General features: G+C 58.3%; 1 protein-coding gene across 1 annotated transcript in view; it reads left to right on the plus strand.

Annotated features, from left to right (window-relative positions):
* LOC144952153 (uncharacterized) overlaps positions 1-15,221 on the plus strand; it is an 88,015-nt gene extending 72,794 nt beyond the window's left edge. Inside the window, exons 8-9 of the mRNA XM_078882556.1 lie at positions 2,658-2,825; positions 11,222-15,221. Coding sequence (XP_078738682.1) covers positions 2,658-2,825; positions 11,222-12,453 — 1,400 coding nt within the window. The 3' untranslated portion in view covers positions 12,454-15,221. The remainder of the gene's footprint in view (positions 1-2,657; positions 2,826-11,221) is intronic.
* Positions 15,222-15,481: the final 260 nt, after the last annotated feature.

Genomic DNA, 15,481 nt, shown 5'->3' on the forward strand with positions numbered 1-15,481 from the left:
GGTGAAAGTTGTGGTAGTAGTGGTAATAGTGGTGGTGGTGGATGTAGTATTGGTAGTGGTGGTTGTGGTAGTGGTTGTGGTGGTATTGGTGGGAGTGGTTGTGGTAGTAGTAGTAGTGGTGGTTGTAGAAAGTGGTGGTTGTGGTACTTAGTGGTAAGTGTGATAGTGGTGGTGGTGCCAGACGGTAACGCTGTGGTGAAATGCCAGCAATGTCATGGGGGGAGGGCCAATTTGCTTGTAGTCACCACAGCGGCCAATAGGCCTCTGAACGGGTGCGAGGGGCTGGTAACCCCTCCACCTTCAATACAAGTGTAATAACAGGAGAGTCAGCTTGCAGTGTGAGTGGACTAGTGGTCATGGGAGGTAATAACAGGAGAGTCAGCTTGCAGTGTGAGTGGACTAGTGGTCACGGGAGGTAATGACAGGGGAGTCAGCCTGCAGTGCGAGTGGACTGGTGGCCACGGGAGGTAATGACAGGGGAGTCAGCCTGCAGTGGATCTTTGTGGTATTCAGGAGGTCCGGTGGACCGGCTCTGGCTCCTGCCACCATGAGGGGTGGGCAGTCCTCTACTCGGGAACATGGCGGTGAGGTGTGGGAAGCTGTAAAACTCCTGATCAATCATATGCTCAGCCAGTGCTGGGTGCCTCTTGCACCCTGGGCCAATGATTAATCAATAACAAGCAAAAAAATCGATTATTCATTTAAAAATGTTCTGGTTCGTCGGCCATTGCGCTCCGCGTGAAGGGGTTAGCGGATCACGGCGTGACTCCACCCTTGCTAGTTCACTCCCCCCGCGTGTCGCACCTCACCCCCTCACCCCCTCACACCCTCACCCCTCACCCCCTCACCCCCTCGCCCCTCACCCCCTCACTCCCTCACCCCTCACCCCTCACCCCCTCACCCCCTCACCCCTCACCCCTCACCCCCTCACCCCCTCACCCTCTCACACCCTCACCCCTCACCCCTCACCCCCTCACCCCTCACCCCTCACCCCCTCGCCCCTCACCCCCTCACCCCTCACCCCCTCACCCCCTCACCCCTCACCCCTCACCCCCTCACCCTTCACCCCCTTGCCCCATCGCCCCCTCACCCCCTCGCTCCTCACCCCTCACACCTTCACCCCTCACCCTCACTCCCTCGCCCCCTCACCCCTCACCCCCTCACCCCTCACCCTTCACCCCTTCACCCTTCATCCCTCACCCCCTCTCCCCTCCACGCACTTAAGATTGACTGCTCAGCGGTCGCTTTCCCCTTGGCTTACGACTCGTGTGCAGCGTGTGGGTGGGTTGGTGGGTGGGAGTGGGTGGGTGTGTGTGGGTGAGTGTGGGTGGGGGTGTGGGTGGGTGGGTGTGGGTGGGGGTGTGGGTGGGTGTGGGTGGGTGGGTGTGGGTCGTTTGATGGGTGTAGGTTGGTGGGTGTGGGTGTAGGTTGGTGGGTGTGGGTGGGCGTGTGTGGGTGTGTGTGGGTGGGTGTTGGTGGGTGTAGATAGTGCGGTGAAAACATCGCCACTGGAGGAGAGACAAAGGCGGCCGGGCGTGGTGCTGGCCACCCACCCCCTCGTGTAGCCACAGCGCCGGGAGCCTTCATAGGTGCTGCTCGCTAACAGCACTTGCCCCTACAGCCTGTTAGAGGCTACACGGGGCTTCTTTGTAAGTGTGTAGGTGCTGCTGCTACTCGCTACTGACAGCACTTGCCCCTGCAGTCACAGAGCCTGGCGCTGGTTGTGTCTCTCTGTGTGTCTCTGTCCGTGTGTGTCTGTGTGTGTCTCTCTGTGTGTGCCTCTGTGTGTCTGTGTCTCTGTAAGTCTCTGTCTATTTCTCTATATCTCTCTGTCCGTGTGTGTCTGTGTGTGTCTCTCTGTCTATGTCTCTGTCTCTCTCTGTGTCTCTGTGTCTGTCTCTGTGTCTCTGTGTGTGTCTGTGTGTCTCTGTCCGTGTGTGTCTGTATATTTCTCTGTTTCTGTGCGTCTGCGTCTTTGACTGTCTCTGTGTGTGTCTCTGCCTCTGTCTGTGTCTGTCTGTTTATGTGTCTTTGTCTGTGTCTGCGTTTGTGTGTCTGTGTCTCTGTCTGTGTCTCTGTGTCTTTGTCTGTGTCTCTGTGTCTTTGTTTGTGTCTTTGTCCGCGTCTGTGTGTCTATGTTGTCTGTCTTTGTGTATCGCTCTGTTTCTGTGTCTATGTGTGTCTGTCTGTCTGCCTCTGTCTCACTGTCTCTGTCTGCGTCTGTCTGCGTGTGTGGGTCTTTGTGCCTGTGTTCTGTCTGTCTCACTGTCAGTGTTTGTCTGTCTCACTGTCTGTGTTTGTCTGTCTCTCTGTCTCACTGTCTGTGTCTGTGTCTGTCTGTGTGTCTGTCTGTGTGTCTGTCTGTCTCTCTGTGTGGCTGTGTGTCTGTGTGTCTTGATGTCTGTCTCACTGTCTGTGTGTCTGTCTGTGTGTCTGTATGTCTGTGTGTCTGTCTCACTGTCTGTGTGTCTGTCTGTGTGTCTGTCTGTGTGTCTGTCTGTCTGTGTGTCTGTCTCACTGTCTGTGTGTCTCACTGTGTCTGTCTGTGTGTCTGTGTGTCTGTGTGTGTCTGTGTGTCTCTTTGTCTCACTGTCTGTGTCTGTGTGTGTCTGTGTGTCTGTGTGTCTCACTGTGTGTGTCTGTGTGTGTCTGTGTAGACAACAAGGAGTACGACGCCTTTGTGTCCTACACGCGCTCCGAGCCGGCATCGTGGAGCGGAGACGGTTGCCATGACGACCTCGTCCTGGAGCTGCTACCCGACGTGCTGGAGCGTCACTATGGTTACCGCCTCTTCATTCCTGACCGGGACCTCATCCCAGCCAATAGTAACGCTCACCGCTCACTCACTCACTCACTCACCCACTCACTCACTCACCCACTCACTCACTCACTCACCACTCACTCACCCACTCACTCACTCACTCACCACTCACTCACCCACTCACTCACTCACTCACCCACTCACTCACCCACTCACTCACTCACTCACTTACTCACTCACTCACTCACCCACTCACTCACTCACTCACCCACTCACTCACCCACTCACTCACTCACTCACGCACCCACTCACTCACTCACCCACTCACTCACTCACTTACCCACTCACTCACTCACTCACCCACTCACTCACTCACCCACTCACTAACTCACTCACTCACTCACCACTCACTCACTCACTCACCACTCACTCACTCACTCACCCACTCACTCACTCACTCACTCACCCACTCACTCACTCACCACTCACTCACTCACTCACTCACCCACTCACCCACTCACTCACCCACTCACTCACTCACTCACCCACTCACTCACTCACTCACTCACCCACTCACTCACCCACTCACCCACTCACTCACTCACTAACCCACTCACTCACTCACCCACTCACTCACTCACCACTCACTCACCCACTCACTCACTCACTCACCCACTCACTCACCCACTCACTCACTCACTCACCCACTCAGTCACTCACCCACTCACTCACCCACTCACTCACTCACGCACCCACTCACTCACTCACCCACTCACTCACTCACTCACTTACCCACTCACTCACTCACTCACCCACTCACTCACTCACCCACTCACTAACTCACTCACTCACTCACCACTCACTCACTCACTCACCACTCACTCACTCACTCACTCACTCACCCACTCACTCACTCACTCACTCACCCACTCACTCACTCACCACTCACTCACCCACTCACCCACTCACCCACTCACTCACTCACTCACTCACCCACTCACTCACTCACTCACTCACTCACTCACCCACTCACTCACTCACTAACCCACTCACTCACTCACCCACTCACCCACTCACTCACTCACTCACTCACTCACTCACCCACTCACTCACTCACTCACCACTCACTCACTTACCAACTCACCCACTCACTCACCCACTCACGCACCTACTCACTCACTCACTCACCACTCACTCACTCACTTACCACTCACCCACTCACTCACCCACTCACTCACTTACCCACTCACTCACTCACTTACCACTCACCCACTCACTCACCCACTCACTCAGTCACTCACCCACTCACTCACTCACTCACCCACTCACTCACTCACTCACCCACTCACTCGCTCACCACTCACCCACTCACTCACCCACTCACTCACTCACTCACCCACTCACTCACTCACTTACCCACTCACTCACTCAATCACTCACTCACTCACTCACCCACTCACTCATTCACTCACTCACTTACTTACTCACCCACCCACTCACTCATCACCCACCCACTCACCCACTCACTCACCCACTCGCTCACCCACTAACTCACCAACCACTCACTACTCTCTCACTCGCACACCACTCTCTCGCTCACTGGCTCACCACTCGATCACCACAGCAACAACAACTCCTGGGTTCTAACCCAGACCATCGTGAACCCCACAAAGAGAGAGAGAGAAGCACCCAGACCCAGGGCTCGAACCCAGCCTCTCAGTGTCTCCGACACGGCCATCGTGAATCCACAGAGACAGAGAGACACCCAAACCCAGGGCTCGAACCCAGCCTCTCAGTGTCTCCGACACGGCCATCGTGAACCCACAGAGACAGAGAGACACCCAAACCCAGGGCTCGAACCCAGACCCTCAGTGTCTCTGACACGGCCATGGTGAACCCACAGAGAGAGAGACACCCAGACCCAGGGCTCGAACCCAGACTCTCAGTGTCTCCGACACGGCCATTGTGAACCACACAGAGAGAGACACCCAGATCCAGGGCTCGAACCCAGACTCTCAGTGTCTCCGACACGGTCATCGTGAACCCACAGAGAGACACCCAGACCCAGGGCTCGAACCCAGACTCTCAGTGTCTCCGACACGGTCATCGTGAACCCACAGAGAGACACCCAGACCCAGTGCTCGAACCCAGCCTCTCAGTGTCTCCGACACGGTCATCGTGAACCCACAAAGAGAGAGAGAGACACCCAGACCCAGGGCTCGAACCCAGCCTCTCAGTGTCTCCGACACGGTCATCGTGAACCCACAAAGAGAGAGAGAGACACCCAGACCCAGGGCTCGAACCCAGACTCTCAGTGTCTCCGACACGGCCATCGTGAACCCACAAAGAGAAAGAGAGAGAGGGGTGGAGACACTGGGTGGGGGGGGGGGTGCTATAATTTTAATAATTCAGGAAGCTGTGCCGATCAAAAAGTGAAAACCATTTTTTTTAACACAACAAAACAAAAATCCCTTCTCATGTATTTTTGAACGCGCGGTGGCCCAGTGGGTCACGCGAGCCAGGGAGAGCCACGGGGACCCCATCCATTGCTCACGCGAGCCAGGGATGAGTCTGTGGCTCTCTCCTGTGGCTCATGCGAGCCAGGAATGGGTCTGTGGCTCTCTCCTGTGGCTCATGCGAGCCAGGGATGAGTCTGTGTCTCTCTGCTGTGGCTCATGCGAGCCAGGAATGGGTCTGTGGCTCTCTCCTGTGGCTCACGCGAGCCAGGAATGAGTATGTGGCTCTCTCCTGTGGCTCATGCGAGCCAGGAATGGGTCTGTGGCTCTCTCTCTCTCCTGTGGCTCACGCGAGCCAGGGATGAGTCTGTGGCTCTCTCTCTCGTGGCTCACACGAGCCAGGAATGGCACTGTGACTCTCTCTCTCTTCCGTGGCTCAGGCGAGTGATGAATGGCTCAGTGGCTCTCTCTAGTGTAGCTCACGCGAGCCAGGAATGGGTCTGTGGCTCTCTCTCTTCCGTGGCTCATGCGAGTGATGAATGGCTCAGTGGCTCTCTCTCTCGCCCCCCCCCCTCTCTCTCTCTCCGTCATTGTTAAGTCATTTGTCTTGTGTGCCGGGTGTTTTAATGTATTCGCCAAATTGAACCGAACTTTTGAGGGCACACTCGAGATGATAAACACACACACACGCACAAGCACACACACACGCACACATACACGCGCACACGCACACACACACGCGCGCACACAACGCACACGCACCCACACGCACGCACACACGCACACACACGCACACACGCGCACACACACACACACACGCACACACACGCACACGCGCACACACACACACACGCACACACACACACACGCGCACACACACACGCACGCGCACACACGCACACGCGCACACACGCACACACACACACGCACACACACACACGCGCACACGCACACACGCACATGCGCACACGCACACGCACACACGCACACGCGCACACACACACGCACACACACGCACACACGCACAAGCGCGCACACACACGCACACACACACACACGCACAAGTGCGCACACACACGCATGCACACACACACGCACACACACACACGCAAACACACACACGCAAACACACACGCAAACACACACATGCACGCACACACGCGCACACACACGCACGCAAACACACACACACGCGCACACACACGCACGCACACATGCACACACACACGCACACATGCACAAGCGCGCACACACACGCACTCATGCAGACGCACACACAAGGCACTTTATTTTGCGCATATTAGGCGGAGCATTCAATGTGTGAATGTGTGTGGGTGTGCGAGTGCATGTACGTGTGTACGCGTGTTTGTGTGTGCGCGTGGGTGCGCGCTTGTGCATGTGTGCGTGTGTGTGTGTTTGCGTGGGTGTGTGTGTGTGTGTGTGCGTGCGTGAGTGTGTGCGTGAGTGCATGCGTGTGTGTGCGTGTGTGTGCGTGCGTGTGTGTGCGTGAGTGTGCGTGTGTGTGCGCGTGTGTGCGTGAGTGCGTGAGTGTGTGCGTGAGTGCGTGCGTGTGTGTTTGCGCGTGTGTGTGTGCGTGTGTGAGTGTGTGCGTGTGTGTGTCTGCGTGAGTCTGTGCGTGTGTGAGTGTGTGCGTGTGTGTGTTTGCGCGCGTGTGTGTGCGTGAGTGTGTGTGTCTGCGTGAGTGTGTGTGTGCACGTGTGTGTGCGTGTGCGTGAATGCGTGTGTGTGCGTGAGTGTGTGCGTGAGTGTGTGCGTGTGCGTGTGTGAGTGTGTGCGTGCGTGTGTGTGCATGTGTGTGTGTGCGTGTGTTTGCGTGAGTGTGTGCGTGCGTGTGAGTGTGTGCGTGTGTGTGTGCATGAGTGTGTGTGTGTGCGCGTGTGTGTGCGTGTGTGAGTGTGTGCGTGCGTGTGTGTGAGTGTGTTTGCGTGAGTGTGTGTGTGCGTGTGTGAGTGTGTGCGTGCGTGTGCGTGAGAGTCGGTGCGTGAGTGTGTGCGTGTGCGTGTGTGAGTGTGTGCGTGCGTGTGTGTGCATGTGTGTGCGTGCGTGTGTGTGTGTGCGTGTGTGTGTTTGCGTGCGTGTGTGTGAGTGTGTGCGTGTGTGTGTGCATGAGTGTGTGCGTGAGTGTGTGTGTGTGCGTGTGTGTGTGCATGAGTGTGTGCGTGAGTGTGTGTGCGCGTGTGTGTTTGCGTGCGTGTGTGAGTGAGAGGCGCTACGAGTCTGTGACATATCCCATTAGCATTCGGCACGTGTCCCTGCATACATCCAGGGCACACGTATAGCCACACAGTTAGAGACACACAGAGACACACAGAGACACGCAGAGACACACAGAGACACACACAGAGACATACAGACACAGAGACACACAGAGACACACAGAGACAAACACAGACACAGAGACACGCAGAGACACACAGAGACACGCAGAGACATGCAGAGACACCCATAAACACGCAGAGGGACACAGAGACACGCAGAGACACACAGAGACACACAGACAGAGACACACAGAGACACGTAGAGACCCACAGAGACACACAGAGACGTGCAGAGACACACAGCTAGAGACACACAGCTAGAGACACGCGGAGACACGCTGAGACACGCAGAGACACACAGAGACACGCAGAGACACGCAGAGACACGCAGAGACACACAGCTAGAGACACGCGGAGACACGCTGAGACACGCAGAGACACACAGAGACACGCAGAAACACGCAGAGACACGCAGAGACACACAGAGACACGCAGCTAGAGACACGCAGAGACACACAGAGACACGCAGAGACACGCAGAGACACACAGCTAGAGACACGCAGAGACACGCAGAGACACGCAGAGACACATAGACAGAGACACACAGGGACACAAAGACACACAGAGGCACGCAGAGACACACAGAGACACGCAGAGGTGACACACTGAGACAGGCAGAGACACACAGAGACACACAGAGACACACAGAGACACACAGAGACACACAGACACGCAGAGATACGCAGAGACCCGCAGACACACACAGAGACAGAGACACGCAGAGACACACAGAGACACACACAGAGACACACAGACACACAGCTAGAGACACACAGAGACACACACACAGAGACACACAGAGACACGCGGAGACATACAGACAGAGATACACAGCCAGAGACCCGCAGCCAGAGACTGGTGGAGGGTGGAGAGGCCTGGTGTCCACCAGGCCTGGTGGACAGGCCTAGTGGACAGGCCTGGTGGACAGGCCTAGTGGACAGGCCTAGTGGAGAGGCCTAGTGGACAGGCCTAGCGGACAGTCTTGGTGGACAGGCCTAGTGGAGAGGCCTAGTGGACAGGCTTAGTGGACAGGCCTAGTGGAGAGGCCTAGCGGACAGGCCTAGTGGACAGGCCTAGTGGACAGGCCTAGTGGACAGGCTTAGTGGACAGGCCTAGTGGAGAGGCCTAGTGGACAGGCTTAGTGGACAGGCCTAGTGGAGAGGCCTAGCGGACAGTCTTGGTGGACAGGCCTAGTGGACAGGCCTAGTGGACAGGCTTAGTGGACAGGCCTAGTGGAGAGGCCTAGTGGACAGGCCTAGTGGACAGGCCTAGTGGAGAGGCCTAGTGGACAGGCCTAGTGGACAGGCCTAGTGGACAGGCCTAGTGGACAGGCCTAGTGGACAGGCCTAGTGGACAGGCTTAGTGGACAGGCCTAGTGGAGAGGCCTAGTGGACAGGCCTAGTGGAGAGGCCTAGTGGACAGGCCTAGTGGACAGGCCTAGTGGACAGGCCTAGTGGAGAGGCCTAGTGGACAGGCTTAGTGGACAGGCCTAGTGGACAGGCCTAGCGGACAGTCTTGGTGGACAGGCTTAGTGGACAGGCTTAGTGGACGGGCGTAGTGGAGAGGCCTAGTGGACAGGCCTAGTGGAGAGGCCTAGTGGACAGGCTTAGTGGACAGGCTTAGTGGAGAGGCCTAGTGGACAGGCCTAGTGGACAGTCTTAGTGGACAGGCCTAGTGGAGAGGCCTAGTGGACAGGCTTAGTGGACAGGCCTAGTGGACAGGCCTAGTGGAGAGGCCTAGTGGACAGGCTTAGTGGAGAGGCTTAGTGGACAGGCCTAGTGGACAGGCCTAGCGGACAGTCTTGGTGGACAGGCTTAGTGGACAGGCTTAGTGGACGGGCCTAGTGGAGAGGCCTAGTGGACAGGCCTAGTGGAGAGGCCTAGTGGACAGGCTTAGTGGACAGGCTTAGTGGAGAGGCCTAGTGGACAGGCCTAGTGGACAGTCTTAGTGGACAGGCCTAGTGGAGAGGCCTAGTGGACAGGCTTAGTGGACAGTCTTAGTGGAGAGGCCTAGTGGACAGTCTTGGTGGACAGGCCTAGTGGACAGGCCTAGTGGACAGTCTTAGTTGACAGGCCTAGTGGACAGTCTTAGTGGACAGGTCTAGTGGAGAGGCCTAGTGGACAGGCCTAGTGGACAGTCTTAGTGGACAGGCCTAGTGGACAGTCTTAGTGGACAGGCCTAGTGGAGAGGCCTAATGGACAGGCCTAGTGGACAGTCTTAGTGGACAGGCCTAGTGGAGAGGCCTAGTGGACAGGCCTAGTGGACAGTCTTAGTGGACAGGCCTAGTGGACAGTCTTAGTGGAGAGGCCTAGTGGAGAGGCCTAGTGGACAGGCCTAGTGGAGAGGCTTAATGGACAGGCCTAGTGGACAGGCCTAGTGGACAGGCTTAGTGGACAGGCCTAGTGGACAGGCCTAGTGGACAGGCTTAGTGGACAGGCTTAGTGGAGAGGCCTAGTGGACAGGCCTAGTGGACAGTCTTAGTGGACAGGCCTAGTGGAGAGGCCTAGTGGACAGGCTTAGTGGACAGTCTTAGTGGAGAGGCCTAGTGGACAGTCTTGGTGGACAGGCCTAGTGGACAGGCCTAGTGGACAGTCTTAGTGGACAGGCCTAGTGGACAGTCTTAGTGGACAGGTCTAGTGGAGAGGCCTAGTGGACAGGCCTAGTGGACAGTCTTAGTGGACAGGCCTAGTGGACAGTCTTAGTGGACAGGCCTAGTGGAGAGGCCTAGTGGACAGGCCTAGTGGACAGTCTTAGTGGACAGGCCTAGTGGAGAGGCCTAGTGGACAGGCCTAGTGGACAGTCTTAGTGGACAGGCCTAGTGGACAGTCTTAGTGGAGAGGCCTAGTGGAGAGGCCTAGTGGACAGGCCTAGTGGAGAGGCTTAATGGACAGGCCTAGTGGACAGGCCTAGTGGACAGGCTTAGTGGACAGGCCTAGTGGACAGGCCTAGTGGACAGGCTTAGTGGACAGGCTTAGTGGAGAGGCTGAGTGGACAGGCCTAGTGGAGAGGCTTAGTGGACAGGCCTAGTGGAGAGGCCTAGTGGACAAGCCTAGTGGACAGGCTTAGTGGACAGGCTTAGTGGAAAGGCCTAGTGGACAGGCTTAGTGGACAGGCCTAGTGGACAGGCTTAGTGGAGAGGCTTAGTGGACAGGCTTAGTGGACAGGCCTAGTGGACAGGCTTAGTGGAGAGGCCTAGTGGACAGGCTTAGTGGACAGGCCTAGTGGAGAGGCTTAGTGGAGAGGCCTAGTGGAGAGGCCTAGTGGACAGGCTTAGTGGAGAGGCTTAGTGGAGAGGCTTAGTGGAGAGGCCTAGTGGACAGGCTTAGTGGACAGGCTTAGTGGAGAGGCCTAGTGGAGAGGCCTAGTGGAGAGGCCTAGTGGAGAGGCCTAGTGGAGAGGCTTAGTGGACAGGCTTAGTGGACAGGCTTAGTGGAGAGGCTTAGTGGAGAGGCTTAGTGGAGAGGCTTAGTGGACAGGCTTAGTGGAGAGGCCTAGTGGACAGGCCTAGTGGACAGGCCTAGTGGACAGGCTTAGTGGACAGGCCTCTCCACCAGGCCTGCCCACCGCTATCTGAACCTCAACTCCATCTTAATCTTCTCATTTTCCTCTCCCAAATCAACCCCCCCCCCACCCCACCCTACACCCCACACCCCACACCCCCGAAGCCTACATCGAGGACATCTCCCGGGCCCTCGAGCTGAGCCGCCGACTGCTGCTGGTGCTCACGCCGGCGTTCGTCGTCCGCCGAAGCTGGTCCCTCTTCACGCTGGAGCCGGCGCTCCGGGGCGCCCTGGAGGACGGCTCCACGCGCGTCGTCCTCGTCGAGTGCGGAGACCTCCGCTCGCTCGTCAACTACCACGAGCTCCAGTCGCTGCGCGCCGCCGCCCGTCACCTGTCCGTCGTGCGCTGGAAGCAGCCCCCTCGTGCCGCCGCTCCCGGCGGGGGGCATCCGGGGGGGGCGCCCGGCGGGGAGCCGTCGCGAGAGAACGCCGGCTTCTGGAAGCGCCTCCGCTACGAGATGCCCGCCAGGAAGCGGGAGTTTGCCGGCGTCGACCCGGCCCTGGACGAGGGGGAGGGCGGAGGCGGCGGCGGGGGTCTGGGGCTCGGGGTCGTGGGAGGTGCGGCGGGGGTGGGGGTGGCGGGGGCGGCGGGCGGAGGAGGATCGCCTCTCCGAGGGTTCCAGGCGGCGGTGATGCTGGCGGCGGCTGCGGCGGCCACGGCTACCGGCACGCCGGGGCCGCTCTCTCACCACCACCACCAGCAGCACCACCGCCACCGCCAGCAGCAGCAGCAGCAGCAGCGCCATCATCAACAACAACAACAGCAGCAGCAGCAGCATCCGGTAGCCGCGTACCCGTCGGCCACGCTCCCCGCCAACGTGCACGACCACCGCGCCGGAGCTTTGGGCGGTCCAGGAGGCGTCGGCGGCCTGGGCAGCGGCGGGAGCATCTACAACCCGTGCTACCGCAGGCACGGAGGCGGGGGCGGCGGCGTCGTCAGCGGCGGGAGCTGCGAGTTCGTGGGGCGGCCGTATCGGCCGTTCGACGGCGGTGGCGGCGCGGATGACGATCCGCCCGCCGCCGCCGCCGCCGCCACCGCGGCCGCCGAACTGACGGCGTTTGGCGGCCACCACACGTACTGCAACGTGCCGGTGTCGCTCGCCAACGGACACCGCGCCAAGGGGGGCGGCAGCTTGCGGTACGACGGCCGGTCGGCGGCCGCCGCCGCCGCCGCCGCGATGGGTGGAGGAATCGGCGGCGTGGGGGACGATGATGGCGGAGGAGGAGGAGTGGGAGGGGCGGGGGCAGGCTCGACGCTAGGCCACGCGGCGGGGGGCAGCAGCGTCCTGCTGCCCCTGATCCCGCGCGAGACGAGCATGTCGAGCGTGATCTGGTGACGCGCCAACTGCTCCCGCCCGCCCGCCCGCCCGCCTCCTGCCCTTTCATCTCTCTCTCTCTCACCCGCCCACCGCCACCACCACCACCACCCAGCCACCGCCTCCGTCTTGTCGCGGTAGCCACGGCGACAGGAGGACGACGACGACGACGATGATGAGGAGGAGGATGAGGACGAGGATTTGTAAGAGGCGGAGAGGTGACCTCGCTTGCCGTGCGAGTGCTCCCCCCCCCCCACCCCCCCCCCCCGTAGGTTGTTTGTTGTTTTTGGTCGTTCTTTTTCGTTTGAGATGGAACTGAGCGGGCGGGAGAGCGGACCGTGGGAGAGCGATCGTTGGGCCGGCGTCGGTCGTCCGTGTGGATGGGGGAATTCTTTTTTTCCCCCGACTGGAACACTTCCCTCACGCTGGGCGCGTTGCGTGCGTTTCGAACCAGAGCGGGGCCGGCACGGTACCCGGTTGCTTTTCCACTGGCACATGTGAGTTGGAACGGGGCCAGCACTGTACCGGGTTTTGCCATTGGTACATCTAAGATGGAGCGGGGCCGGCACGGTACAGGGTTGTTTTTCCACTGGCACATCTGAGTTGGAACGGGTCCAGCACGTTACCGGGTTGTTTTGTCATTGGTACATCTGAGATGGAGCGGGACCGGCACGGTACTGGGTTGCTTTTCCACTGGCCCATGTGAGTTGGAACGGGGCCAGCACGGTACCCGGTTGTTTTCCCACTGGCACATTCGAGCTGAGCTGGAGCGGGGCCAGCAAGGTACTGGGTTTCCACTGGTACATTTGATTTGGAGTGGGGCCAGCACGGTACAGGGTGGTTTTCCCACTGGCACATCTGATTTGGAGTGGGGCCAGCACGGTACAGGGTTGTTTTTCCACTGGCACATCTGATTTTGAGTGGGGCCAGCACGGTACAGGGTGGTTTTTCCACTGGCACATCTGATTTGGAGTGGGGCCAGCACGGTACAGGGTTGTTTTCCCACTGGCACATCTGATTTGGAGTGAGGCCAGCACGATACCCAGTTGTTTTTCCACTGGCACATCCGAGCTTTAGCTGGAGCAGGGCCAGCACGGTACCGTGTTGTTTTCCCACTGGAGCCGAGCGGGTACCAAGGCCGTTGATGCACTCCTTGCTGGCCTCGCGAGGTTAGTGGAAACTCGCTCGGTGGCCCAGCAGGGCCAGGCGAGGGGGAGCACGTGATGCTGTCGGCCAATCCCGTGTGATCTCACCCGCCCGCGCGCGCACACACGCATGTTATCCGCTCGTGCCACCGCCACATGCGTGTGTGCGTGCGATGTTCAGTAGGGGTACGCAGCGATGAAGCGAGGTCACGCGCGCATCCTCCGCTTTCTCCTCTCGTGAGCGGCCGGGGAGAACGATTTTTTTTCTTTTTTGGAACCCCGGGGGGCGAGAGAGACCGAGAGAACGAGAGAAGTCACGGGAGCGAGGTGAATCGGAATAATGCAAAGTTGCTTTGGCGCAATCGACGTTTTTAAAAAAGCGTTTGACGCGGAGTGTGAACGTACAAGCCTTGTTTTAGGAATATTCCGTTCCGCTTATAACTCCGTTCACCGCTAGGCACGGCATTCGGGCGTGCCACGGTTTACGCGCGCCGGGCTGAATCCCCTACGCCGGTGGAGTTTCGTTTGCGAATATATTTCTTATCCACACAGTCACGCTCGCGCTCACTCGCTCGCTCGCTCACTCACTCGGTCATTCAGTCGCTCAATCGCTCGCTCATTCGGTGATTCACTCGGTGATTCACTCGGTCATTCACTCGCTCGCTCGCTCACTCACTCGGTCATTTACTCGCTCGCTCGGTCATTTACTCGCTCGCTCGCTCACTCGCTCACTCACTCACTCGCTCACTCGGTCTTTAATCGGTCATTCACTCCCTCGGTCGCTCACTCGGTCATTCACTCGGTCACACACTCACTCGCTCGCGCATTAACTTACTCACTCGCTCGCTCACTCGGTCATTCACTCGGTCATTCACTCGGTCATTCACTCAGTCACTCACTCGGTCACTCACTCACTCGCTCACTCACTCGCTCACTCACTCGGTCATTCACTCACTCGCTCGCTCACTCGGTCACTCACTCGCTCGCTCACTCACTCACTCGCTCACTCAGTCATTCACTCGGTCACACGCTCACTCGCTCGCTCGCTCACTCATTTACTCACTAACTTACTCACTCGCTCACTCACTCGGTCATTCACTCGGTCATTCACTCGCTTATTCACTTAGTCACTCAATCACTCACTCGTTCACTCAGTCATTCACTCGGTCCTTCACTCGCTTACTCACTCAGTCACTCACTCACTCGGTCATTCACTCAGTCATTCACTCGCTTACTCACTCACTCGGTTACTCACTCACTCACTCGCTCGCTCGCTCGCTCACTCGCTCACTCACTCGGTCATTCACTCGCTTACTCACTCACTCGGTCACTCACTCACTCGGTCACTCACTCACTCACTCGCTCACTCGGTCATTCACTCGCTCGCTTGCTTGTGTGCGCCCGTGCCCACTTACACAAGTGCTTACACGTGTAAGGACCTATGCGCCAAACCACGGGTAGAAGGGTGACGAGCCCACAGACTCTGCTGTACCGCCTCCTACCTGGCAGAGCCAAGGGGTAGGGCCACTCGTCTGCGCCTACCCACGGGTAGGAAGGGAGTTCCACACACCCATCCGTGTGTGACCCACCAACCCTCGCTTCTGCTGCTGCTGCCTCGACAGCGCTCGAGGCAGCCTGCACCGCCATCACCACCACCGTTACCATCAACATCACCACCATCATCACTGCCACCATCACCATAAACATTGCCACCACCACCACCACCATCAACACTGCCACCACCATCATCAACACTGCCACCAACACCGCCATCACCATCAACACTGCCACCATCATCATCAACACTGCCACCACCATCATCAACACTGCCACCACCACCACCACCATCATCAACACTGCCACCACCACCATCAACACTGCCACCACCACCATCACCATCAACA

This window comes from Lampetra fluviatilis, chromosome 66, assembly GCF_964198595.1.
Source record: "Lampetra fluviatilis chromosome 66, kcLamFluv1.1, whole genome shotgun sequence".
Lineage (NCBI taxonomy): Eukaryota > Metazoa > Chordata > Hyperoartia > Petromyzontiformes > Petromyzontidae > Lampetra > Lampetra fluviatilis.